General features: G+C 41.3%; 1 protein-coding gene across 1 annotated transcript; it reads left to right on the top strand.

Annotated features, from left to right (window-relative positions):
* Positions 1–856: 856 nt before the first annotated feature.
* foxb1a (forkhead box B1a) lies at positions 857–2,608 on the top strand. The gene has a single exon (XM_008311785.3). It carries the CDS (start codon positions 1,594–1,596, stop codon positions 2,530–2,532), a length of 939 nt encoding a protein of 312 aa, XP_008310007.1. The 5' UTR covers positions 857–1,593; the 3' UTR covers positions 2,533–2,608.
* The last annotated feature ends 24,318 nt before the right edge of the window (positions 2,609–26,926 follow it).

The following is a 26,926-nucleotide window of genomic DNA, read 5'->3' as shown; positions in this document are numbered from 1 at the left end:
TCAAATATAATGTTAAATTTGTGAGTTATGTTCATTTTTTGAATTTTTTTGCTTAAATGTCGACATTATGAATTGACTTTTTTTTTGGACTGGAATTGTTAAACAGTCCCGGTGCTCTTCATCAGCCCGCTGCTTGTTTGTGAGTGAAAACACTGTTTTCCCCCCGCAATGCGATTCTTTTCCTAATCCGTCAGACTGGTGATGGGGTGCATTGTGGATTTATGGAGGGGGGGGAGAAATTAGCATAAATTATGAGCAAATCTGCGAGTGCGTGTGTGTGGTCCTCGGCCATTGCGAACCCTCCAAGCGGAAAGGTGGCCCTGGCCAAAAGCTTGAATGGCTATAGCTCAAAATAGGCTTCCCATTTGGTTTCCACATTCATATAATTGACTTATGGATATTTTATACAGTTTTTCAACCACACCATCCTCAAGGGTTATTTGCATTTCTGAAGTACTTTTCAACATTCTTTACATAAACACAAAGGACCTGATTGCCTCATGAAGTTTGAGTTTGAACAGCATTGTTTGCATTGTGTTGATTTGTCCCCCCCTCCTCATCGTCGACTTCCTTTTACGCAGCTCTGGGCCAAATTAGCTGAGAAAAACTAATAGTTGACTCATCAGCAAACTCGCTCATGGCCATTTATTTTTGCGTGGTGTGTGTGCATTCAGTAAACACCAGCGGAGTGAGGCTAAAACAAAATAAAAGAATGCATAAAATGAATTTAATGCGCGTCCTCGCGTATGCACATATTACACACCATTGACATTCATCTTTTTATAAATTTGTTTTTTTACAGTTTAATATAAATTATTATTTTATTAATATGCAAAATATCATTTTAATGCCCGTAGATGCGATGTTTAATCGTTTTTCTTAAAAAAAAAACAAACTCCCAGGAACAGAATAAATGTAGAAAAGCCGGAGATTTAATGCATTCAATCTTATTCCCAATATTCGGCCGAAACGTAAAGTCCGCTGAAGTAAATGTTAGCGCATACCTTCACACACTGAGTGCCATCGCTGTTCAATTCCGGCTGCCGAGCCTTTTCACCCCTTTTTCTGTCTTCAAATGGAAATGATTTCCATTGGCCCAAGGTGTCCATGTAAATAGGTGTAAATGAAACCAGATTATGCCTTCCTCCCAGCCCCCTCCTCCCATGGCAATTGTCATGTGATAGCAAAGAGGTGGCACATTAATGGAGCGCCCCTACAGGGGTCTTTTCTGCTCATGTCACTACATAAAACTATCAGATGGTTAGAGGAAGGCCATGGAGGCATCCACTTAGCTCCGCCGCATCAAGGACGAGCAGGAAGAAAGTCTATTCAAGTCTGCTGGCGGGACAAGCTGACTTACTTCGCAAAAAAGACTTACAGCAGCCGTCACCCCATAAATGAGCTCCGTCCGCCCGTCTGCTCACTACGTCCTGGCTCCTTCGAGTCCCGCACTGCTCCAGCTCCGCCTGCTACTCAACTTTGCCCAACTGTTATTTTTGTTTTTGTTTTGCATGAAGAGCTGCGAGTTCACGCCGAGGATTTAGGAGGAGATTACGTTTTATTGCATTTCTTCTAAATAACTTCACATCCAGGATGCCTCGTCCGGGGAGGAACACGTACAGCGACCAGAAGCCGCCGTACTCCTACATCTCCTTGACCGCCATGGCGATCCAGAGCTGCCCGGAGAAAATGCTGCCACTCAGTGAAATTTACAAGTTCATCATGGACCGGTTCCCCTACTACAGAGAAAACACGCAGCGCTGGCAGAACTCGCTGCGACACAACCTCTCCTTCAACGACTGCTTCATCAAAATCCCGCGGCGCCCGGATCAGCCAGGTAAGGGCAGTTTCTGGGCTCTGCATCCGAGCTGCGGGGACATGTTCGAGAACGGGAGTTTCTTGAGGCGCCGCAAACGTTTCAAGGTGCTCATGTCCGACCCACTGGCACCCAGCAAGCAGTCGGATGCCGCCCATTACCTCCAGCAGCAAGCCAAGCTGAGACTGAGCGCCCTGGCCGCCAACAGCACACACCTGCCCCAGATGTCACCCTACAACCTGGGAGTGTCACAGACGTCAACCTTCAAACATCCGTTCGCCATCGAGAACATCATCGCCAGAGAGTACAAGGTCCCGGGCAGTCTGGCCTTCTCCACCATGCAGTCCATGTCAGCGGGTTACCCTCTGCACAACCAGCTGACCACAGCCTGGCCGCACATGTACAACAGCAGCGTCATAGACACGGCGGCCCCCATCTCCATGGCCGGCAGCGACTACAGCGCGTACGGCGTCCCCATCAAGTCTCTGTGCCACGGCGGACAGTCCTTACCCGCGATCCCGGTGCCCATCAAACCCACGCCGACCTCCATGGCCGGTTTCTCGGCTCTGCCCCCGCACATTCCCGCATTTCTGTCAAACTCTCCGCAGTCTTTGAGCCCGACGTCCCCACAGACAGCGACGAGCCAAAGCAGCCCCGCGACCCCGAGCGAGACTCTGACCAGCCCGTCCACACTGCAGTCGGTGGCCGTGCACTGACCACACACACAAACTGACTGATGGATGACTGACTGCTGGCTCCCACAGAGTCCCCCACCCCCGCCCAAAAAAAAAAAAAAAACCCCCCAAAGTTTATATTTTCTGTCGTCGGACAAACTATCAAGGCGAGTTGCAGTTGCATTACTACTACTACTACTACTACTACTACTACTATTATTATATATTGACTATTGTTTGTGTTACGTGTTGAATGTGCGCTTTAAGTCGTGTGTGTGTGTGCGCGCGCGTGTGTGTCACTGGAGTCCAGCACAATCGCACAGCCAAGCATTTGCTCTTGAAAATATAAATTATTATTTGATAGTTCTATTTTTCAGTTTATTGTGAAAAATGTGCGTGTTGAGAGCGGAGCCACTGAAGGATGAATCCAGGAGGGAAATAATCTGTGGACAGCGCCATTAATTCTCATCTAAAATTCCCGTGGCAATTTCATCTAACAGCAGCAAAAACTTTCTGTGTGACCAACTGTAATGTCAGTGAAATGGTTTGCTTTCACCGCCGGATTGATGGATAAGGACACACACACCAAATAGGACAAGGATGTTAAACTGTTCCTATGCCATCACTGTAAAAAAACAAACAAACAAACAAAACAAAACAAACAAAAAAGCAAATTTTTGTTTGCAAAAAAATTCAAAATCAGTATCACGAAATGTCCTCAAAAATGCAAGATGTGAATATTTGCAAATATGTCCGAAATGTTGTAAAATGCACTTTTTAGTTTTTAGATATCTATTTTCCAGAAAAAAAGTAAAAGAAAAAATGTTCTGTGAAGCATTTAATTTAAAAAGGCGTTGGTGACCCCATGTATCAGACGATGTACATTTGTACTTTTTTTCTAGGTTAAAAAAAGCATGCGTTCTGGGGAAAAAGAACAAAGTGTTGTTACTCATGTTACTCTTGTTGTTTTTATTTTATTTTAATTTTTTTGCAAGCGTGCATGCTTTGAAAAAGTGTGCAGTCTGCAGTGTTTTAGGGGCAAAAAACAAATCGTGGTCATCGAAATATTTTCTCATTAAAAGTGAATGAAAACAATCGAACACGTTTCTGAGGAGTTCGTCCACTATTAGTATTATTATTATTGATAATACGGTTTGGTTGACATGATGTTTTAATATTCCCAACATTTTTATATGACGAGTATAATTATATTACATTAAGATAGTCGTAATCGTCATATAAAAATATATTATTCATAATAATATCTGGTATACTCTGTATAACTCCGGTCGGTTTGATTCCATTTCTCCGCTCTTATAACTGTTGCAGCGCTGCTCTGATACAGAGTCGAACCCATTAGAATGCATGGAGTTCGATGCCGCGGCCACAGCGCACACAACCGGCCTCATTCATCAAACTGTGGCTTCAACACAACCCAGGCCCAACAATAAACCTGCAGTAAAGGCCCGGACACAGTGTCTCAATAATATTGCTAACAGATTCTACGCCGTTTCAACGGGTGCCGCGTTGACTTGTTTTGCGCCCTCTATTAATTTAAACCTTTATTTAATTTGATTTATTTTTCTCCCTGTTTGTCTCCATTCAGGCGCAGTGTAGCTATATCATTTCTTATTTGTTTTCAATATTTAAAACGAAGAGTAAAAAAAAACCCAACAAACTTCATCTGACTGCTCTATAGAAAGACCCCCCCCCTTTTTGAGGGGTGGGTAATAAACAAATACATTAGAATTCCGTCACTTTATGCAATCGAGTAGATCAAATAAAGGGGGCTCTCGGGCCACTTCATTCACCCCCCACCCATTCACTTGAATTGAAAGTGCAAAGAATGGCAAACTTAGACTGGGCCACCAATGTAGATTTAGCCTTTTTTCAGCAAGACAAAAAGACTGATTTTTTTCACAAACACATTGCTGACTGGGAACTAGGAAACGAGCTGGGAGACTCTTTTGGAATTTAAATCCACCCCTCCCCCACGGACTGTTTGTACAACACTGTTAGTTTTTTCTCTTTTTTCTTTTAAATTTGGATTATTTGGTTGTGTGTGTGTGTGTGTATTAATTCGAGATGGGCTGAATTATCTCACACACACTCACACACAACGTTTAATTTCACTTTGGTTGCTTTAGAAATAGAATTACAAACACGTCAACAAATTTAGACGCGTGTCATCCAGGACAGATATGTGACCGCAGTATACAAAAAACCCGAGTGCACAATAATGATTGTGTATTTTATTTGGCTCTCAGTGAAGTGAACGCTGTGTGTTTTTCTGTCTATTACACTGTTTAAATGAAAGTGGTTTGTGTAATTTACAGATAAACGCATTAAATCAAGTTGTGTGAAAAGGTCGTTATTTTATGTTCAGCCACGTGACAGAGAGTGAATTATAAAACATGACTAACGGTTAGTGGGTTTTTTTTTCACTTTTTTTTTTTTTTACCGGATGCATGATGTGGATTTCTTAACCGGAAATGCGATTTCTTTAATGTGTTGCGTTGGAACGCGCAGTTTTATTATTCTTACGGAGGCGGTCATGAAGATTCAGAGCAAGTTTGTTTTGTTACTTTAGGAAAATATAAATATTTCGTCTGAATTAAAAACATATTTGTACATATTTAGAAATCCCACGATAACATTTGTTTGAGCCATAAAACCCCCCAAAACATATATTATTATAATTATTATTATTAAAAAAGAAACCAACCATAAACATAAACCGACTTAATTTTTTTTTTCAGTTTTGGAATCTGAAGCTATTTTTTCTTACTTAATTCGTTTTGGGTAAAACTACAGAGGACAGAGTGTGCATGTAGCACAGACAGCGTTCTCAATCATCCAGCAGCATCAGTGCAAGTCAGCCTTGTCCTTGTCTTCTCAACTCTGTCCCTGTTAGACAAAGAAGAAGGTCATCTCAGGCAGGGGATGAAATATCGACCACATGCAAAACCCAATGTTGTAGTTTAATTAAAATAATTCATTAAAGCCAGGGCCCAAGGTAATTAGCATGTATAATTTATGATTTGCTTAATGCATTCAGGCAGTGGCCTCCACAATAAACTCAACTTAACCTCCAGTAGGGAAGTGATATGGACAGGCTGCTGTTATTTACTGTCTGTTTATTGTTTGGATATTTGTCAAGAGGAAGTGTTTCCATAAAACCCGGCCGTTAGCTTTCACTGCACACAAACAACTTATTTGTTTATGTGTTTATCTTGTGGATTTATGCTCAACAATAAGAGACGGTGTCAGATTAGTGGTGGGGTTGTGATACTGGGAATTGTCCACAGTTTTGTCAGTGAGTTTTTTTGTTTTTTCTTTTTAAAGAGTCTAATGTATGTTCACAGTACTCCAGTAGGTCACCAGTGTTGGAAATAGTTTTACGCTGGTTCTCGGAGCTGACAGAATGAGGACGAGGAAGGCTGGTTGCCGTCTGCCTCAGCAGGCTGTCGACGCTGACTTTCAGAAGAACCAAAATAATCAGTGATGGGCAAAAACTGCATTAATTATGCTCCGCAAATGTGCCAATCTCTGACAAGCCCGTGACATTTTCAAAACACGGCTCGTGGCTATATTTCATCATGGCCTCCATGTGCATGTAGTGTTTCTTTGTTAAACAAAAACAACAAAGTTAAACAAATATTTTCTGATGCAGTTGCGAACCTCGGTAAACAGATTTATGGTAAATAATGTAACATGTTTTGGATCTGCGTGGAGGGAAGATCTTTATTTTATTAGGCTTTGGATTAGTCAGGCAATATTAGTAATTAAAAGCTGCAACATTTAAATGTTAAAATAGCATGAATAGTCATGTTATTTTCAAAGGAGTTTGTACGATGTACAGTTACTTTTACTGTGACTTTTATATGGTAGTAAACAGATACCTCTCCTCAGGTTGTGACAAGTTCTTCTAGTGACTGGGAATGAAACGGAATTCAATTTCTGCAGCACATTTCAGCTCAGTAAAGTTCTAATTATTCTAATGAATGTTTCGTGTTCGTAAGCATAGTTTGTAAAACGTAAATACAAAAACGTTGCTATCAGATCTGACATCTATAAGAAAATGCTAAATGTCGACAGAGATTGTTTAAAAAAAAAAAGTAAATACAAATAAACACCAGAACAGAAAAAAAGCAGGAGAACAACATAGGTAAAAAATAAAATATTGCTATTTAAATAAAAATAGCCTGCTACTAAATGGCAAGAGTCAAGTCAATTTAATTTGTATAACCCAAGTTATAGTTTTTGATGTCAAATTACCACATGTACTCCAGTAAAGTGTTAAGTGCAGTACTCATTATTTCAAGTGCAATATATATTTTTTCTTGCTGCTAAATTTTACATCCAGATAAATATGTGTGTTTTTATATATAACATTTCAGGCACATTCCACATGCCATCTCTTCTTATTCATGTTACCAGGTAGGAATGCATACAGGTATGGCAGCAAGTATGTTCAGACCTGAAACCAAAGCTCTACCCCAACTCCACTGGGATCATTATAACCCACAACATGTTAATGCTTTAATGAAAGTAAAAGAAAATGTATCTTCATCCAAAGTCATCATTATATTGATATTAAAACTAATAAGTCAAAAGAGAGGAGAATTTACAAAAGTACAAGCGGTAACTTTACGTTTGAGAGAGAGAGAGAGAGATTTTACAGTTAACAAAACTACATGAATGGCTAACAAGTTAGCCAACAAAAAACAAAAATGTCTTAAAGGAAACCAAGCTAGACACCTTGGACAGGCGACAACAACAACTATAATAATAATAATATATTAAATAATAATAATCTTAGCACACATGAATGCTATTGTACAAGTCCAAACACTTGACAGTTCACCGTGTAGCCATCAGGCTACGGTGGAGTCATTCGTCATGTTTTGTATTTAACACTACATGTCGGTGTCAGAGGGCAGAGGGCAGGTATAGTGGGCAGCTGCAGGCAGAGGCAGGGGACTGCCACAGCCTTCAAGGCTGCTTCAGCCAAACACCCATGTGTGCATGAAATTAGAGTGTCAACATCTGATTCATGCTGCCGTGTGGTGACTGCGAAACAAATTATGTCAGTGGGTGGCAGCAGCGAAATTCCACTGAGCTGCAGCAGACAGCGGCTGCGTGGAAGTTATAGCAGGCCGTAGACTGGGTTTTATTAAGTGTAATGAAAGTTTTTCCAGGTCGTAAATATTAAGGCTTTTAGTTCTTAGTCCAACTTATGAAAAGCGGTTTTTTTTACCAAAAAAAAAAAAAAGATTTGTGTTTTCTATTGTTCAGGCTACAGACAGTGTAATTCAAGCACTTTACTGTGAGTAGGCGTCGTAAAGATGATCTAAGGGGAATGGAAATGGAAATGGAGGAAATGGGGTAATAATTGTTATTCAAGATAAGGATGCATATTGACAGACGAAGTCGCATTGACGACAGTCGCAAATGAGGGAAGTTGCCTCCTGCTGTAAAAACAAGGGCACTGTGCGTAAGCTTGTTACTATACAAATAAGTTATATTTCGGTAACATTACATTTTCAAACCTGTATTTGATGCCTGAAACATATTCTATAAAAACATTAGAAAAGCAAACTAAGACCAAAACTGTTAGTTACATCTGTGAGAGTCTTACGTTAGTTAGTGAACTGCCAACGGGGCTCAGTACCAATATTGTGTATTAAAGGTGTGTCCACCAACTGCAGTCTGTACGTGAAAGGAAAACCCATTGCAACCTTCTTTGTGGTTTATATATATATATATATATAAAAGATGGAAACCTTTCTAACCGCCTGGGCTCAGAGCTACATTTTTCAATTGCTGTATTTAAACCAGTCAGTCGCAGTGTGATAAAATACTTAATAACATAAAAAAATCACATTGCACAACTGCTGCTGAGTAAAACACAATAAAATGACTATGATTATCAACAATGCCACTGACTGCAGAAGCAAGTATTATGGGATGGAGATACATCAACAGCCTGAATGATCTGCATATACAGTACACCCCAGTAACATTTTTTGAAAACTTACTGCGCATGTGCCCTGTCATCGTAGTGAATTCATATACAGTACACAGTAGTACCATGCAGGGTTATTACTGTATGTCACTAATAATTTGGAGCAAAGCCATTTAATGCTTCAAAGTGATGAGGCATTCTACACCCATACTCCTGTAAACACATGTAAGCCTGCAGAGCCTGAGGCATCATGGGATAACGACCTTCTGTATGAACTATTTAATATTAGTTGGAGCTCAGCCATTGACGGCTTTGCTTGTTAAAAGCCAAACCATTTCTTTTATTTTTTAAAAAAAAATAACTTTCAGGTCCTATTTTCCAGAGTGCATGATCTGGGAGTATCATGCTCCCATTTTTCTACTCAGTTCTGGTTCTGCGTCCTTCTTTAGGAGTTTAATCATGGATTGTAATTCTTAAGTTTCTCGAGTATAGGGACACATGTAATTTTCAAAATATTCCAGTAGGAGAGAGCTGACCTACATACTGTCCTTGCTCAGAGCAGACCTTACTTTCCAGGTAACTGCATCCAAAGTATATGATTTGTAATTGTCAGGTATCACCTCCACCTCCCCCTCATTTCCTCCACGTGTTCCTGCTCTTTCCCGTGTTTCAGGTTTTGTTTCTGTCTAGTTATCGGCCACAGTACATATTTGATCAACCTGATGAGCACCTGCTACAGCAGCTCTCCGACCCTGTCCTTGTTCTTCCCTGTTATCAGCTCCTACTGGTGGCCAAAGATGATGGGACCCGGAGGTTATAAATCAATACCACGGTCCCGTCAATGGACATTTCTAAAAATAACAGACTATAAATTTAACAAAGACGTACCTGACAATGACTGGACATTAGAGGGAGAAAATATCTTGTGCAAAAGGAAACGTCTGTTCTGAAGGAACTGAAAATGTAGGTATTTCTTTTCTAACGACATGTTATTAACTTATCAGTTATGATTCTAATCTTTTCGACTGCCATACCCGTGGCTTCATAAATTAGCTTTTAAACAACTGCTTGACGTCACAGTGGGTCATCATTTGGCCTGACCTTTAGTTCCCCTGGGCCTGTAGGTCCCCGTGTTAGCCACCCCATCCACCCAGCCACCCGCTGCGCACACTCTTCCACATGAATCATTGCTGAAGATAATCTTTTTTAAAGATTGGTTTGATCCAGTTCAGTAGATAAATTTAGCAACATGTCATCTGCATAGAGAAATTCCACCATTTGCCAGAAACAATGACTAAAAAAGTAGATAGGGTTTTCCCTTCACAACGGAACCCAGTTCTTCCATTCTCTGGGCCTGAAGGTTCTGAGCTAATGGAAATATATTTATTGTTTTTAATTATTTTGCCAATAATCTTGTTTGGTTTGATGATTGATTGATTGATTTGAAGCATACATATAATAAATAAAAAGAACAAGGCTTTAAAAAAACCTTGTTTGTGGCAGGATTTCCTCATTTTATGTAATAATGTTTATATAATATTATTAATAAAATTAAATAAACCACAGCATGTTTTCTGGACTACAAAATATTTAAATTATTTTACAAACTGCTGACCTCTGAAACAAAAACCAAATTGTGTTTGTTCAAAAGACAACATAAATATACATACAATAAAATAAAATAAAAGAGGGAGTCATGAAGTTTAGAAGAAAAATTGAGAAAAAAATGCAATCATTAAATGTATTACTTTTCTTTTTTGGAAAGTAGAGTTTCCTTCAAAAAAAAAAAAAACTCTGGGAGAGGTCTTTTGTACCTTGTGTCTTTTGTAAATTTTTTTTGAAGGCTGGTTTTGCTAGATCACAACACAAATTTTTTTTGAAGGCTGGTTTTGCTAAAAGGACAACAAAAATAGTTGAAGTTTGACCACAACTGGAAGCAAACCAGTTCAAATTTGGATAAAACTTGAATTGATTTTTCCTTGTCAGTGGTTAGACAAAGATCATTTGTCCTTTGGTGCTGTGACTGGAACCATGGAGCATATGTGTTATTCGCTATAGGAGCCACAATTATGTTGACTGTTGATTCATTCTCAGTGTTAATTATCTGACAATGTTATTGTGAAAACTCTTTCTTTCACAATTCACATTCACACCAAAGGTGATGCAACAGCGTTGTTGTCCCTATAGATTCCCATCTACTGGCTCCTGAATGTGTGCACATGTTGAAACAGACAACCCAGACGAAGCCATCCATCAAACTCTAGGCTCCAGTCCTGTCAGCCTCATTCTCCAGCCACTTCATTTGACATGTGACTTCCATAAGTGTCTATAATTTCAAAGTTAGAGCGGGTTCAGCACAGAGGTAACATCACTCAGGCCTGGACATTTTGTTGCACCTAAGTGGAGGATCGTGCAGCTATCATTTTGTTTCGGTAAATGACTTGTTAACTTTGTATGCCCGTTAGGGACGCCAAGAGACAAAGGGTGTTTGTCAGGTCAGTTGTGCCTTAAAAAACATGTTTTAAATGAATAAATAAGCTGCGCACAGATATGAAAGATATCTGCTGAGAACCATTTTGAAACTGCAAGTTTTAACTTTGACCAAATGCTTGAACTTTAGTGTGGGAACTTCGTCAAGTGCTCGTACAAACAAGTAGCTTTTAATGAAAGTACTTAACAGATTTGACACTGTGATGTTTTCGCTTCTCAAGTGCTTTAGCTCTCAGGTGTTAGAACTGTAACGGATTTTGTGGATTTTAGCAGCCTGCTATTTCCCCTTTAAATGTGGGACAAAAAGCTAATTTATCACCTTTCTGTTGGATCTTATCTTACCTTCAGCAGCCATAAACTAACACTTACACAGGACTTCAAAGGTGAACCAGGTAGCAGAGGTGAGAAAAGGGCCGACGTCTACTTGAGGCCAGTTCCTTCCAGAGATGAGATGGAGCTGATTAGCGGGAGTGTGCAGTGAGCCCTGTGGGGCAGCAGCTGGAGGAGCACTCCCCATGGGAGCAGGGAGAGGTGTGAGATTTGACAGCTCCTGTCTCTCCCCTCTGGATACTGCCAGGTCAGGGCACCCTCAGCGGGCTGGGCTGCGTGCTGGATAGGAAGTTAGCAGTAATTGCCATTCAGTCAGCGCTGCAGGAACAAGAAGCAACAATAAGCGGTGAAGAGCACACAGTCTGTTTCCTTTATGTCTGGTTACGTTTCAAGAAAGGATGCTACCTCCTCTCTGACACAACAACGTCACAGTAAAATTCTCACCACCAAATAAAACGGGAGTAGATCAATCATCCAGGCATCTCTGTACTAGAAATATTTGTCGATCCCAGCAAAGGCCCAGAAAGGCTTTTGGTTATTGCATAACAAGGCTGCATTGTTTTGCTAATGTGACTTTATCTGTCTTTGATGTAATCTCATGTTGTCGTGGCCAGTGTGAAAATCCCCATTAAGTGCATGATCCGGCACTACGCTCATTGTGATTGTGATAATCTGCTGCATTGAAATTCCACTTTGTTCCTTTGTTTCTTTGTTAGTCAACACAATGTAAGGTTAATTAGCAGCCACTGCTAACCTCTGTGTTCTTGGATACTTCATCACAGCTGAAGAGCGCTCCTCTCTGGGAAACAGGGCCGCCGGTGCTAACAAGACCAAACATGAGGCGCTGAGCCAATTGAAAGTAAGAAGCATACAAACGCAGTGGCAACTTAATCCCTTTCACGCCGGCACACAGGGCCGAGAAGTATCAACAGCGATTGTTTTTTCACGTCAGTAATTGCTCTCATCATTGTTGTCGTCATCGTCCTCAGTCAGACACAAAGCACTTAAAGATTACCGCTAAAATCAGCTTTGAATCCGAGTAAAACAAAATCACAATGATTAAGCTCGACAAACATTTGTAGGAGTTCTTTTTTTTTTTTAATTTGATTCCAGGGTCATGTTATGTTATTTTAGTTTTTTCTCCGTCACAGAAGCCTTCAGCACGATGCATTTATCTGCAATACTGCCCTTCCGCCACTTCAGATCTCCCCATTCCCTGGTGGTCTAATTTATGTTAAGTCACAAACCTCCCCTATGGCTGTTTTGAAATGTTCAGAATGGAGACTGTGTGCTCCAGGTTTATACCAGCGCCACAATCCCCTGTGTAATTGTTCTCTATGGGAAAGCACATCTCAGTGAAACCATCTGCAAGTCCATGGGGCAGTTTCCTAAGAATGAGTGGACTTCTGAGGGGGTTCCACGGCAATCCAGTTTCTCTTGTGAAGCAAGTAATTAATTCAAATCTCAGGAAGTCAATAGCTGCCTGGATCAGAGGCACGTAGCACACAGCTGCTGATACCTCCGAGCGCACGGCCGTCCTCTCAGGAAGTTGCCGAACACAAAGGTTACAATGGGTGCACACACCCATACACGGCTCAGATGTCAACATTTTTAAACTGTGATTTTTGTGCACGCCGATCATAAGCTGCGTTCTACACTGTAATGACACCAAGAGTCACTAATGCACTTGGGAAACTGGGAGCTTTATAAATGACGCAATGTTCCGCCATGACTCCCTCCAGGTCCCAGGGTTTTAGATTCAACTTATAAAAAAATAGATCTGAACCCAACAGAATCTGTCAATGCAATAATCCTTCTAGTTCCTAATTCAACAGCAGGGTACATCCCAGAGAGGTCGTCATCCCCTCATATGTCCAAATTTACAGCGAAGTCTAAATTCACGCTCACATATTCACTGGTGATGGTAGTATCGATAAATCGATACTGTCACGAGTATCAACTGTACTGTAAATATCAATTACTCTCATAAAGTATCAGCACTAATTCATAAATGTATAGGCTGCAACAAATCCATTCATGTCACATGACCACTGACCAGAAGGAAGCAGTGACTCCATGTGATCTGGTCCACTAGACGTCCTTGTCCTTTAATGGTAGCAATTAAAAATAAGGTAAAGTACTTTGTTATAAAAAAAAACAAAAAACGTTATTAAATACATATTTTTGATGTTGAATGGCTAGTATTTGTGATGCCTTTTATATTTTAAAAATCACACAATGTTTCTGTATTGAAAAAATGCCAATAAAAGTCATTGGTTTCGTATGGAATAAAAAAAAAAATCTGGTTTCATCCAGCATTAATATTCACTCCTTTGATCAATTAAACGTGTCAAATTAAACTAATTCTGCATCTGCTTCATCTTGGACTGTGGCAGGAAACCAGAAAACCCACACAAAAGTCAAATACCATCATGCAGCCTGCCTGGCCAAGTGTTGGTGTTTTTAAAAAGTGGCACAGTTCTCTTTTTTTGGATCATTAAATTCATTAACAAAAGCTCAAAATGATGAAATATGATGAAAGAACCAAGGCAGTACTTTAAGAACCACAAATGAACATGAACCGTTTGACGCTCCCATCTTTCTGTCCTTTGAACGAATAAGTAAAGCTGCAGAAGAGGATAATGACTGTTATTTATATCGACAGTTGTGCTGCTTTGTTTTGTGTCACAATATATCTGATCAAGAACTCGTCTCCAGAGAGGACTCAGAAAAGAAACTTGAAGATGTTGTGGAGAAATGAGGATTTAGTGGTAGAAAAAGTAGCAATAGATTCAGAGCAGACACCAACATTCCTTTGTAAATTTTATGGTTGCCGACAAAACTAGCCATCTTGGTTGTGACCTCCGACTCCACTGAGTTCCTACAAGCTGACTGAGCAGGGATCACGACCCGAGGAGGCGTTCCTTTTGCCACTTCCGGGGCGTGACTGTGGTAAATTACTCGAGAAATACAAATGGAACGCACCTGAAACCCACGAGGCGGTTAGCCAGAGGCTATTGCCTGTTAGTTGCAACTTCATTGCTCTGTATTTTCCACGCGTGGTTGTATATTTCAATTATTACACAAGAAGAATGTGAGCTATCCTATGTATTTCGGTGATGATGAGGTTTATGCCAAAGTAATGTAGTAAGAAACCAGGTATGAGCCACTTAGCTCGTGGGCTAATATCAACCTGTGAATAAGGCAGCTGAATTTTTGCTGAGTGAATTTTTGCAGTCACGCGCAGTAAACTTTCCTCTTCTCTCCTTAACTAGATGGGGCAGGGCCGGGCTAAGTGCCTCGCTGGGCTGCTCCCTAGAGCTCTTTGTTGGCCGGCCCAAAGAGGAAGCCACTGCTGTGCCTCCAGCCTGTCAATGACAACAAGTGTAAATAAGAATCTAAATAACAAACAGAGGAATGCGAGCCTGCGTGTCACGGTGAGCTTCACTGGGCTCTGCTACGGCCACCTCAATGACTCTGTCAAAGGGAGCGTGCAATGGACGGCTAATTTCTTTTCTCTGGCATCATTAGATGGCACTGTAGTGGACAATTGTGTGTGTGTGTTTGTGGGGATTGTACTGCCGTTGTTGTCATGATGATGAGGGCCTCATTGTAAAGCACAAAATGCAAAAAAAAAAAAAAAAAAAAAAGGTGACTGTCCTTTAGTTGCTCTTCACATTTGACATTGTTGCACTATGCAAAGTACATAAAAGTCCTGATTTTACAAGTTTAAAAGTCATATATTTATGACGTTTTTTTACTGCCTATGTCATGGCAACCCGTCGTTACAGTTTACCACTATGGAGAAGAGATTTTTTTGTGTAAAACGCAGAGTGATTGACACTGTGCGGAGGCCCTACAGCAATGGGTGGATTTTAAGTTCTCTCTGCCGTTCCCTTGGCAAATACAGTATCTGTTTGATTATGAAGTTTAAAGGTTACGGCTGAGTCACACTTTTCTATTTGGTTTCATTTTTGGAAAAAGATTTACGACTGATATTTTGACTCGTCTCCCAGGAGGGAGGAGTTCTGCTTTTGGAACTTCATAAAATGTCAATATTGATGTGTCTTTTAAAAGGGAAAGTAAACATTATTGTTTGGACTCCATTTTCCAGCTGGGACTAAATCCCCAAAGTGTCAGCCGAGTCCCCATCCACTTGACCTTTGACATGCATTTTCCAGCGGGTCCTGGAGCATATGTAAGAGTTATGGGTCTATAGTTTGTCCTGACACCCGGTGTGTTTGACCACAGTGTTGCGCAGGACTGGGGAAAGGACCTGCCCTTCTGGCCACAAATCAGCAGGGAAAGCGAGCTTGTATCTTCAAAGGGCGGGGTTCCCCGCCGTGATTTACAGCCCCCACAGAGACAAAGTTAGGCACGGCCACTGTCTCTGCACCTGGGCCTTTATCAAGCGGCCGGGATGAGCTCTTTGCAGAGGACATTCAAATGTACAAGGAGCAGATTAGGCTGACTCAATCTTCTTTTGCCGCGATGAAGAAAAAGAGAAAGAGAAGTGAGTGACTTCAAAAAGACCTCCTTCCCTCTGCTGCTCCACTGGCTGAAAGGCTGCGGGAATGAAAACAGCATTGTGTATTCAAAGTGCTAATTCACAACTTATTCCTCTAATACACTCATGAAGCACTTTTAATTGTGTTGGTCCGCATTCAAAAGACGTGTTTGTTGCTTTTAATTGGAGGTCTCTTTGAAATCATTCAAATGTATGACCTGTGGGGCCAACTTAAACGCTTAAACACTCCTCTGCCTGTTTTTCCCTCTCAGTCTGGGTGGTTCTTGAAAATGTGGCGCTGAAATTAAATCAGTATTTGTCATTCTCATTAACCCAAAAGTCCAGGACACAACTAGGACAGAAATGTTGGACATTAGAAATGGGGGACATTACAAATAGGAAATGTTACAGTTTAATTTGCATGTTGAGCGTTTTGAAGGAGAAACCAGGAGCGGGGTTCGCAATGAATGTGAAAATGTATAGGAAAAAAATTAAATCAGCAAAGTTGGTTTATAGTTGTGTTTGTATTCATGCTATGGCCGTGTTAGGACATTTATCAATTCTATTTTTGTGGGGACACCCTGTCCTTATGGGGATTTAGTTTTAGAAAAATAACTGTTATAGTGGGGAAAACAATGTTTTATTGTTGAGACACTTTGTCCTTGTGGGAAAGTTACTGTAGGGACATTTTGTCCTCATGCAGTATTAAAATAAAATATAATAATATTTATAATATTAAGGCAGAGACACTTTCTTAAGGGGTTTTTTTTAGAAATTTTGTGGAGACATTTTTTCCTTCAAGGGACATATTTTGAAAAAAAAAGATATTTAGGTCATTTTTAATTTTTTTTTCAAATATGCAAATATTGTGGGGACACTTTCTTTTAAAAAAAATAAAGTTATTAATATATTGCAGTGAGATTTTATTTTTTATGTTGAAGTTAGGATGAGAGACCAGGTGAAATTAGAGTTGAAGGGATTAGGATTAGGATATATTTGTAGTATTTATTAGTAATAGTTAAAGTTAGTATCAGGTATTAGGGAATTTATTATGGTGGTGTAAAATCCTCTCAAAACATGTCTTTGTGTGTGTGTGTGTGTAGAGAAGGTGACACCGCAGTATATTCCTCTGTCAATCTCCACAAAACTCCACAGCGTTCAATACTTCTTGGCAGCCTCTGCTGGTCCGGCTTACTTTTTTTTTTTCAGTTAAACTATAGACTTCTTTCTCCCCCAGTGGATTCTTTCTTTCATTCTCCCATTCTGCCTTCGTCTCCTCCTGAATCATCCTTTAATCCAGACTAAAAGACCCCCAGAACTGGCTGTCATTTATCGCTGCCTCTGCCAGGATTCTCAGCTTAAATAAAGTCAGTGTAGCATGAATCTAATTCTGTGGATGTATAAGGCCCGAGGAGGTGAATGTTGCGTCTGGAGAGCCAGTCCTCCACCACAGGAAAAAAAAAAAAAAAAATCAGTGTGAATGCCTGGCGACTGCACAGTAACCCACAGTGAAAGGACCACCCACTTAGGTTGGAGAGGGGATTTGAAGCTTCCCTGCCTGCTCTTTCCTCTCCAGACTTTTCTGATGCTGTTTGCGGCTCATCCCGTCGTGCCAGTCTTAATATTAGCCTTTGCTGTGAAAGCCAGCTTCAACTGTCAGTCTTCTTTAAGGCTGATGGTAATGTGTAAGCTCAGAGGATGTGTCTGATAATTCAGTTCATAAAAAGTCAATCAAATATAGATTTAAGGCATTAATTCTCGGCATATTTATACGGTACATAGACACAGCACTAATTTGCACATTTAATGAAGTGTCTCACATTAAGACATGAACGTAGGCTGGCCAGAAATAGAAGCGACGAAGCTGCCTCACTGAAGCGAACACATCGTGTCAGTGCCACGTTTGCACGTATCAGACTGCGCTCCTGTGCGACGCCTGTGCCGAGCACACAGACTGAACAAGCCTTTTCTCTTGCTCTGCTTTTGCCAGTTTTCTTTGAGGTCTTGTATATTTGGATTTCCCGCTCCACTGCTCCACCCCAACGTGTTGATCTCCAACTGCCGATCTCCATTTACAACCCGTTTTTATCAACTTTTTTCACAAAGCACAACAAAACAGAGGGAGTGGAGCCACGCCGCTTGTGCGCCGACGAACACTGCCAGGAACATTGTCCATGAACTTCTCCTCATCTCCATCCCCCAGTGTTATAGACAAACAATCCTTTCCATACGCAGTGGACGGGGTCACGGCGCTAACAGAGGGAGGAATGCTGTGGGGAGAAAATATTGTTCAGCAATGACACAGAAGTAATTTGGGTCTCACTGAGTGATTTCATTAGGGTCTTTTGTTGCCTCAAAGTGTTTGACCCAAAGGTCTCTGTCAGCCCTGTTGTTAATAGGAGCCAGAGCAGAGTGACAGGCCCAGAAAGTAAAACATTTTACTACTAATAGTGGGCCTCCAGAGGCTTAGGCATAAATATTTAAGCTCCTCTCTCCTGTCCCAAATACTGGGGGGTCTCCGTGGTGCATTTATTTATAATGCAAGAAAAAGAGGCGAGCATATCCGCTGGATGCTACCAGCTGGATGGCCAGTTTTCTCTGCGTTAGCCCACTTGTTAACTGCAAATCTTCCCAGTGACAAATCCTCTGTGATCAGTGATGTAGATACAGTACACGGCCACAGCACAATGTCATGGACCCTCACCAGGGTCCTCGGCGCTGAAGAGCTGAAAATATTAACTTTATCCAAACCTCCTCACAATAAAGTCCCTGCAGATTTCCCTAATATCGGCCGGCGTGAAGAGACAGACACTAGCTCTGGCCTATTTCTCAAAGTAAACTTCATTAAAAAGGCAATGAAGGCTTGTGAAGGTGGTCTGACGTGCCTTGAATGATGGTCTCCGCAAACAAAGCTGCTACACAAGCCACCGAATTATCTCTGTCAAACTTTGGCGTAATCTGAGCTGATCCTCTTAAAAATATTTAAATGAAAACATTTGCACATGAATGGGCTCCATGGCAACCCTGTGTGTATTCTTCTCGGGGGTGCCTCTTTAACACTGAGCTTTAGAAAAGCACATCTCCTCCGTTGTGTTGACAAACAACAAAACAAACAATATTAAATGGAGGAGCTGACGTTTTTCACATCACTGATGGATAGAGGAATGTGAAAGGCCCGCGGAAGCCCCCGAGATGAATGGACACTCAAGTCGCAGACAGTGGTAATTATATTATTGGATGTGTCGTTATACACGGGCTATAAACCGAAGCCAGAGCATTTTTGAATAAGACGACCAAAGTTGTAAGAGTGAATCTCTCACACAGGGCTCTTCATAAGGATTCACTCAGGCGCCTCATCACTGCTTTATTGCTGCACATTATTGCCGCCCATGGTGAGACCTATGAGGAGCACGTCCCCCCCTGGTGGCAGAAAATGAATCAACCTGAGTGGAACCCCTAAAACTCTGTCCCTGTTCTGTTCCGACTTTTTTCTTTCTGCCTCTGAACGTGTTACACCGTTAAACTCCGACTGGTACGACAAAATGTGATTTTGTTTTTGTTAAAATAAGGCTGCTTTGCTTCCTCCGTGCTTCCTGAGCATTCTGGGAAATGAGCGCCACATTAATATAGCTTGTGGCTTAATTGGGTGCCGGATGGTGGATTAATTAATTTGTGGCTAATAGGCACAAACAGCAGAAAACAAACTTCTTTACTTTAAGCTCAGGCTGTACACACATCTAAGTAAGTAATGTAAATTATGCAGATTGTGTTGATTATTCTGACAAAGAGGTTTTTGTAAGAGGTGCTTTAAAAGATTACTCCTTCCTGGCATTTCATCAATTGCACACTTCCATAAATAAGTTATGCTGCAGAATTGAATTATTAGTCTATTTGCTCTAACAAATATGGTGGGATGATTAATCACAAAGGTTGTTTATAAGTGAACTCAGATCATTCATTTTACAATACAGTACAATAGATGTTGGACTACGCAGTAAAACTTAAGTGCAGATACAAGAATCTTAGATATAAACTTGTACGGAAAAATATACAGTCGCCTCGATACCCTGCAGGGGCTGCTATAAACACAGTTTGAGTCCCAACCAGAAAAAACACCGTCAGGGTGGCCATACATCAATATTGTTCATTTTTACTTTAAAAAAATATTTTCCAGAATAACAAGCAGAATAACTAGCTATTTCCCATTTGAATTACATAGCAAAATTACAATACCATAGTTAGCGTAGCAGCAACTGCCAACAATTGTCACCAAATGCCTTGGTGACAATACGTGACAAAACTGAAATACACCGCTACTTGAAAAAATCCCAGCACATGAACAGACCAGATTTTTTCTGTGCTCCACTGGAAATCAACGAAGCATTGACTGTACTTATTGTTATGAATCTACTTAAAACTGCAAAATATATAGTTTTTAAAAATGTGCACATATTAAATGCACAAAGTACCAAACTGCATTATGGTTTTCAATAGGTTTTTGTTCTCTCCTCTGTATACTCCACAGCATTACATTTATGCAAAGTAAAAGTCACATGTTCAACCCTAATTATTCAATTCTCTAAAGCTTAAAACCCATTTTTTTATTATTATTTACTCTGAGAAAATGGATCTTTGATGCAAGACAAAAGAAAAAACGAGGTTCAGTCGCTTCCTTGTAATTCTGTTGCAACCCATAGCAAAGTGATAGCCCACGGAAACAGAGCCCCTCTGGTCCTGAGCATTAAGTATGCTTTAATCAGCAGAACATCAATTAACAGTTGGAAGCAAAATGTCACCTTGCTGTTTCAGGGGGGAGACGGCGTCTCCCCTCAAGCTTCCACTTGGACAACTTTTCAGTTCTTTCTTATGGTAATTTTCTGACTGTATGATGAGCCTTTGCCATCCTCATTTACACAGGCTGCTAATTATATTTGGAGCGCTTCGAATGTCAGCAAAACCAAGAGTTTTTTTTTCTGTTTTAATTAAAGTTAGAAGGTCAGAACATGTTTTCATGTTACAACATATGGACAATTCTTCCTTTTGGACTGTCACTTAAATTTCTGATTTCCACAAATCCAAACTTATAAAAACACAATAAAACACATTTTAAGAGCCTGGAAGTTGTTGCAAACTGCAAAACACCAAGCAAGTTGTTCAAACTTTACTACATATATATTAGACATATTTAAAAATAAACCACTTAAAAAACCCAACCACTCCGCTGATGACATTTGTGGTTAAAATATAGATTTTACTTTTACCTTTTCTGGCAAATAAAGAGATGTGTGCAAATGTTTCAGTGGTGGGTCATGTCTGTATCCACTTAGTCTGACAGTTGGCTTCAAATAATGGCTTTGGATCCTTTACCTAAAAGGCTGGATGTAAAAAAAAAAAAAAAAACCCACGCCGAGGTACGACTGTGCTGCATATATCAGCTGAGTCCTGCCCATGTGATAATTCTCCAAAGTTAAACAGCCATAAAAGGCTTGAGAACTCTGACCTTCACCATCTAACTAAGCAAGAGGAGCCAATGATGTGGAACAGACCCATCGCAGCACTCACATGATGATAAACTACGCTCCAGCTTTGCTAAAAAATAACTGTATGTCTTCCATGACATATATAGCACCAGCATTTCAATACGATCCCAATTTATTTTGCACTAAAATGGTTTATTGTCGGCTATAAAGCATACGCTGCAAGAGGCGGAAGGACGAGGCTGCCTCGGTGCAGCGAGTGTCTCAAAGGCACATTGTTCCTGTGTGCAGTTCAAGAGCACGTCTCGACGATGATGTGCCTGAGCTGCAGCAAAAAAGGCCGTAAAAACTATCAAAACTTATAAACCTTATCATTAGGCGCTCTCTTGTCACTCTTTTCTGCTATTTCACTCACAGTTACGCTGTTTTTCCTTGCACCACTTTCTGCAAACTTGTGAGAAACTTCTATCACCAGTTGGTATTTTGACACAACAAAAAATAATTTGATGCGACACGAACAACCCTACGCACTCACACACACGCACACACACAAACGATCTAGACATTTAGACTCTGGAACAGTGTTTGTCAGACTGTGAGAGAGAGAGAGGGAAAAAAAGTTATCATAAAGAATAAAAGAGACAAAAAGAGGTTTGGCGCGGCTGCCATGCTCTGTGTGCCGATGCAGGGTCATTTACAATCCCTTAACATATTCAGACACCGAGCAGATAAGCGAGCGATACATCTTTCACCATGACTGCCCTTCACACTTGTCATAACAGCACCATAAACAGCATCCATAACAACCCGGCCCTCTGAGGGAGAAGCTCCAGTATGCAGAGGAGAGGAGAGGAGAGGAGCCCGCAGCTAGGGCACATCGGGTTTTTTTCTTTTTCGAAAGAAACAGATATGTTTTTGTGTTTTTGTAGAAATCGATATTTTTTAAATTCTCATTCTCTGTGACGAACCATACATTAACAGCAGGATTTTTTCCCCCCATTATTTATATCTTACGGCAAACAGCCCTGTAATTAATGAATAATGTAGTGTTTAGTGAGTGTGTTGTAGTATTTGTATACTCGGTAGGTAGAGGGAATCTTTAGGGCTGTGTAATTAATCATAATTAAGAAGATTTTGACAAGAGCTCTGGGACGCAGCAGACAAAGCCCTCTTTCTATATTCCCATGGAGGGCAGACTGAAGTGATGGCAGAGGTACGCAGGCAGCTAATGAGATGCGTTTCCACCAGGTCCTGTAATGATCTTTGGTTTCCTCTGTGTTAAGGGAGATCATTGAGGGTTACAACCGCTGGCTGGAGAAGGGAGGATGCACGCCTCCTTGTTTCTCCTCCTAAGATCTGTTACAGTGCACCTCACAAGGCTAAGTACCATTTAATTTAGTCGCCCTCCCGTATTTATCTTCCGCGTGTGATTTATGGGGTTGGAATCTATATGCTGGAAAATGTGGAGTGTTGCTTTACGCTGTCGGACCGCGGGAAATCCTGCAGCGTTGCATTAGCACGTCTCCAGTCCTGTGATTAATCTCTGCCAAATTATTAAGAGTTATCATAATAATTGTTTTATTTTTAATTGTTGCAACTGTGTTCTTGCTAACAGACAATTAACACCAGGCCTGGCAGCTTAACTTTAGTGTAAACACGTGTGTTGAACTTTCATACTGCTGATATCAAAGATATGGCCTGAGGGCCAGAGCCAGCCCACCAAAGTGTCACACCCAGCCTCTGTTTATGCCAAAGAAAAAAGTTTAAATATTACTCAGCTACATGTCACTTCAATACAGAATGTTTACAACATAAACAATATATAAATATTAAAAAAATAATTTTATGTACGTTTTTCGCCTCTAATCATTTCATTGCTGTCTGCATCTTTATGTTAAACACTAAATTACTACGTCCTGAATCCTAAAGTTCACAAATCACCTTTTTCTTGCAATGGTGAAAACAAAGAAGATTCCGTAATAATTCGCTATAACTCACCTCGCAACAACTCTACACTCTCTATGAGGGACCCGCCCTCCATTTTGGGAACCACTGGGTTAGGCTATTCTGGACATTTTTGACGAACGGCTTGGATAACTTTGAGTTTGTCATTTTGTGCATTAAAACAATAAAAATGTATTTGTAATTATTAGTAAATTATGTACAGTTAAGTTTTTTTCCTTTTACTGTATGTATTTTTTTTAGAAAACATTCTAAAATTTGTACAAACTCAGACTGTTATTTGTTGTATTACATTTGTCAATACTTTTAATTTCACTTGTCGTCGAACGATAAACAAATCACACACACACACACTTTTCTCTTTCTACAGTTTTCTCAGTTTTTCTTACGGTTTTTTTGTATTTCCTAGGCCTGTTTCAGCTGCTGCGACAACCAACAGGCACACTGCTTGTACTTACAAGTAAAAAGAAGGTGTAAACACACTGTTAAACCACAGCGTTTGACAGTGAGACACTGAGGGTGAGTGACCTTAGCATTGGAGAACGTTCCTGGGTGACAGCAGCTTGTCGGCACCTGCGTGCGTCTGAGCAGCTGTGTTAAAGGTCCGCAGAGTTGGCCGTTTTAAATTAAAGTCCAGAGACTCTTTAAAGTCTGCGGAGTGTGAGATGAAGACGCAGCGCCGTGATGAACGACCTTGCCCCTCAGTCCACCTCTCTAATTTTGCTTTTGGAAATGAAATGAGCTCGTCTCTTTGGGCCTCTGCACAGTTAGTTAATTGCTTTTCTCATGTGCCGTTGAGAAAGCGGATGACAAAGTGAGCTTTCCATCTGCATCAGCTGCTTACTGGAGGCTAATGTCTGGAAAGCATGCATACTGCCCTGACACAGGCCTTCCTGCTCTTCCACTCTGGTGCAATAACACCTCAGGTTGAATAATTTAGCCATCGCCGCGGCTTAAGACGCTCAGCGATCATCCACAAAGGCAGCCCGGGGAAGCAGGCCCTCAAATTAGCATAGTTTACACATGTCCCATTTGGCCCGCAGCAGTAAATGGAGACATGTCTAATGCAAGTGTAAGAGTATTGATTATCATCAGGGTGATGGTCCAGATAACAGCAACAGGACTCGTCTGGTGAGGAGAAGCAGCGATCGCTGAAGATTTTCACGGGCATCGGAGATTTGATGAGTGATCTGGAGAGCTGTCCCACTTGGCAAGGAGCTGAATTATGTTTGATTTCATAAATAATTGCAGTCATCGGGGACACACATTGTTTTAGGCTTAACCGTGTTGTTTACCCATGCCACATGTCTGAGGGAGAGACACTGTTGTGGATACACATTGCCCTCAAGGAATCTTACCCAGGGCCCATGCAGGTTGGCAAGTGTATGAAAGGCTCTTCCATGTGTGTGTGTGTGAGAGAGAGGGAGAGAGAGAGACAGACGGAACTTAAAAGGAGAGAGAAAAACAACATGCATCTTGTACATGAGGTATTTAGGCAAAGCTGTAAGCAAACACATCTGTAGCTAATGAGGCCTGGCATCGGAAGTGATGATTGGAATTCATCACAGTTCACTGTTGCTGCAGTGCAGGAGTGTTATGCTCCATCATTTAGACAACCAGCAAACACACACACACACACACACACAACAGTGCTAACAAATTATGTGGGCCAAAAAAGAAAGTTAAAAAAGAAAGGTGATTGATTGTTCCCTGGTTGCTCTCCTGTCAGCAGAGGATACATGAAAGATAGAAACCATCAATGCCTCTGGCCCAAATCCCTCTCCCTGCACACAAATGTCGAGATTCTTTGAAAATAATAAAACGCGAGAACTTTTCCCTCCGATCCCACGACTCCGGCACCTTTTTTTTTTTTTGAACAAGAAGGAAAAAGAAATGTCTTTTCGGCGGAGGTGCGGCGCTCAACTTCCACATTTGTTCATCAGAGCCTGTGAGAACGTCTCTGTGGTGGACTGTGCGTGTGTGTTTTCATGTACAAATGTGTACACTTGCAGTTGTGTGTGTGCGCCGAAAAAGAGCTGCGAGGCGGTGCCAGGCAGTACGGAGAAGGAGAGAAGGCGCCGGGGAGAAGGGCTGATTAGGAACGGCTGCTTCCTCAGCCTGTGCAACGTTCCAAGATGAAAGAAGGTGGAGGTGGAGGTGTAGGTGCTCCAGTGGCTCCCTGTGCAGCCGAGGAGCTGCTGCGTCCCTGTTATGGTGAGTGCTGGGAGCTCAACAGTCCCAGTAACCCTTTAGAACAGGGGCACGGTGAGAGAGAGAGAAAAAAAGCAGCATGGCGCCAATTAAGACGAAGCAGGAAAACATATGCTTTTAAGAAAAAAGTCCTGATGAAATTGCACAGATGTGTCATTAATTAAAGGAGCACAATAGATTGTTGGGTGTTTGTGAGTAAATGTTTAATTAACCTGCGTGCCGACATCGACGCCTTGCTTCGCAACCAAGGAATCAATCTACTTAGCAGGCCATTTAACAATACAAGGCCTGCCTTGTATGACACATTCATTGGGGACAGCTGAGCAGTTGTTAATGTCCTCAAATTAACAAAGCCATTAACCCAAGTGATAATGGTGCGCTGTGAGTGTATGTGCAGGTTGTCCAAGGACGATAACTCTGTGTAAAACCTCGGTCTAATTTTCTTTATGGCTTCAGGTGAATTATCTGTATTTTAATGATCGCAGACATGTTTAAATCAGGATGCTAATGATTGGCCATGTGCTCACGCTTGCTCTATTTAATCAGGAATTTAATAAAGGCCGGCGACTAAGAGTGCTAACTGTTAATGCTAATTAAAAGTTGTACTTCTCGGCGGCGTGAAATTGTTGTCATCCCTCACTGTCTACTTTTGAGCCAATTCAAATATTTATTCAAATATTCCATTAACGCAGGTGGACGTTGAGGACGTGGAAAGGATTTAGATGAACCTTGAGTTGAATACCCGTTAATTTATCTACTTTTTGTTTTGTACATAATAGCGAGCAGACTGATCCCTCCACCCCCATATGCAAAGATCACAGAACACTGAGGGGGCCATGATGACCCCATCCCAGAGGAGCCTGCTGTTTTGCCTGCAAGGTAAAGAGCTAGGATGCAGAGGAGTTTTTTTGATTTAATCACTGTGCTCCAAAGTGCACAGTGTGTTCAGGGAGGAGACGGCAATTATAACGCCTGTGCTAGCCTGCTGTCCTGCCCGTGTGGTGATGTATTCCCCGGGGCGCCATAGGGAGACGGTGGCTGGAGCAGCGCCACCATGAAAGAGAGCAGAAATCCCCCTGAAGACAAGCCAGGCTTAACACTGTGCCGTGCAAGAGCCGGTGATGAGCAGGATCACTGGGGTGTGCAACTCTTAGTTAGGGCCTCAGTGTGGAGAGAATAAACACGTCACAACATGATAAGGATCTCCTTTGTGTTTCATCCTGTGTGTGTGTGTGTGTGTGTGTGTGTAGAGCTTCCCACTGATCCAGGAAACCCCTGTACATCAGTGACCCAGCTGAAAATCGATTTCCATTAGACAGCTCTGTTCACACAAGGTGTCGCGTTAACTGTAATCCTTATATTAAAGGTGCAGAGGAAAAATAGACCATATAATTATAAAGACCAGAGTTCGTCCCACTGGCATTTTTTAACCGACCGATACGAGTTGAGTATTTTCATATCGCGCATTCGCAGACACTGATGGCCGTCACC

The sequence above is a fragment of the Cynoglossus semilaevis genome, chromosome 6 (assembly GCF_000523025.1).
Source record: "Cynoglossus semilaevis isolate Cse_v1.0 chromosome 6, Cse_v1.0, whole genome shotgun sequence".
Taxonomy (NCBI): Eukaryota; Metazoa; Chordata; class Actinopteri; order Pleuronectiformes; family Cynoglossidae; genus Cynoglossus; species Cynoglossus semilaevis.
Note: the sequence above shows the minus strand (reverse complement) of the source record. Positions and strands in the feature narration are given on the sequence as shown.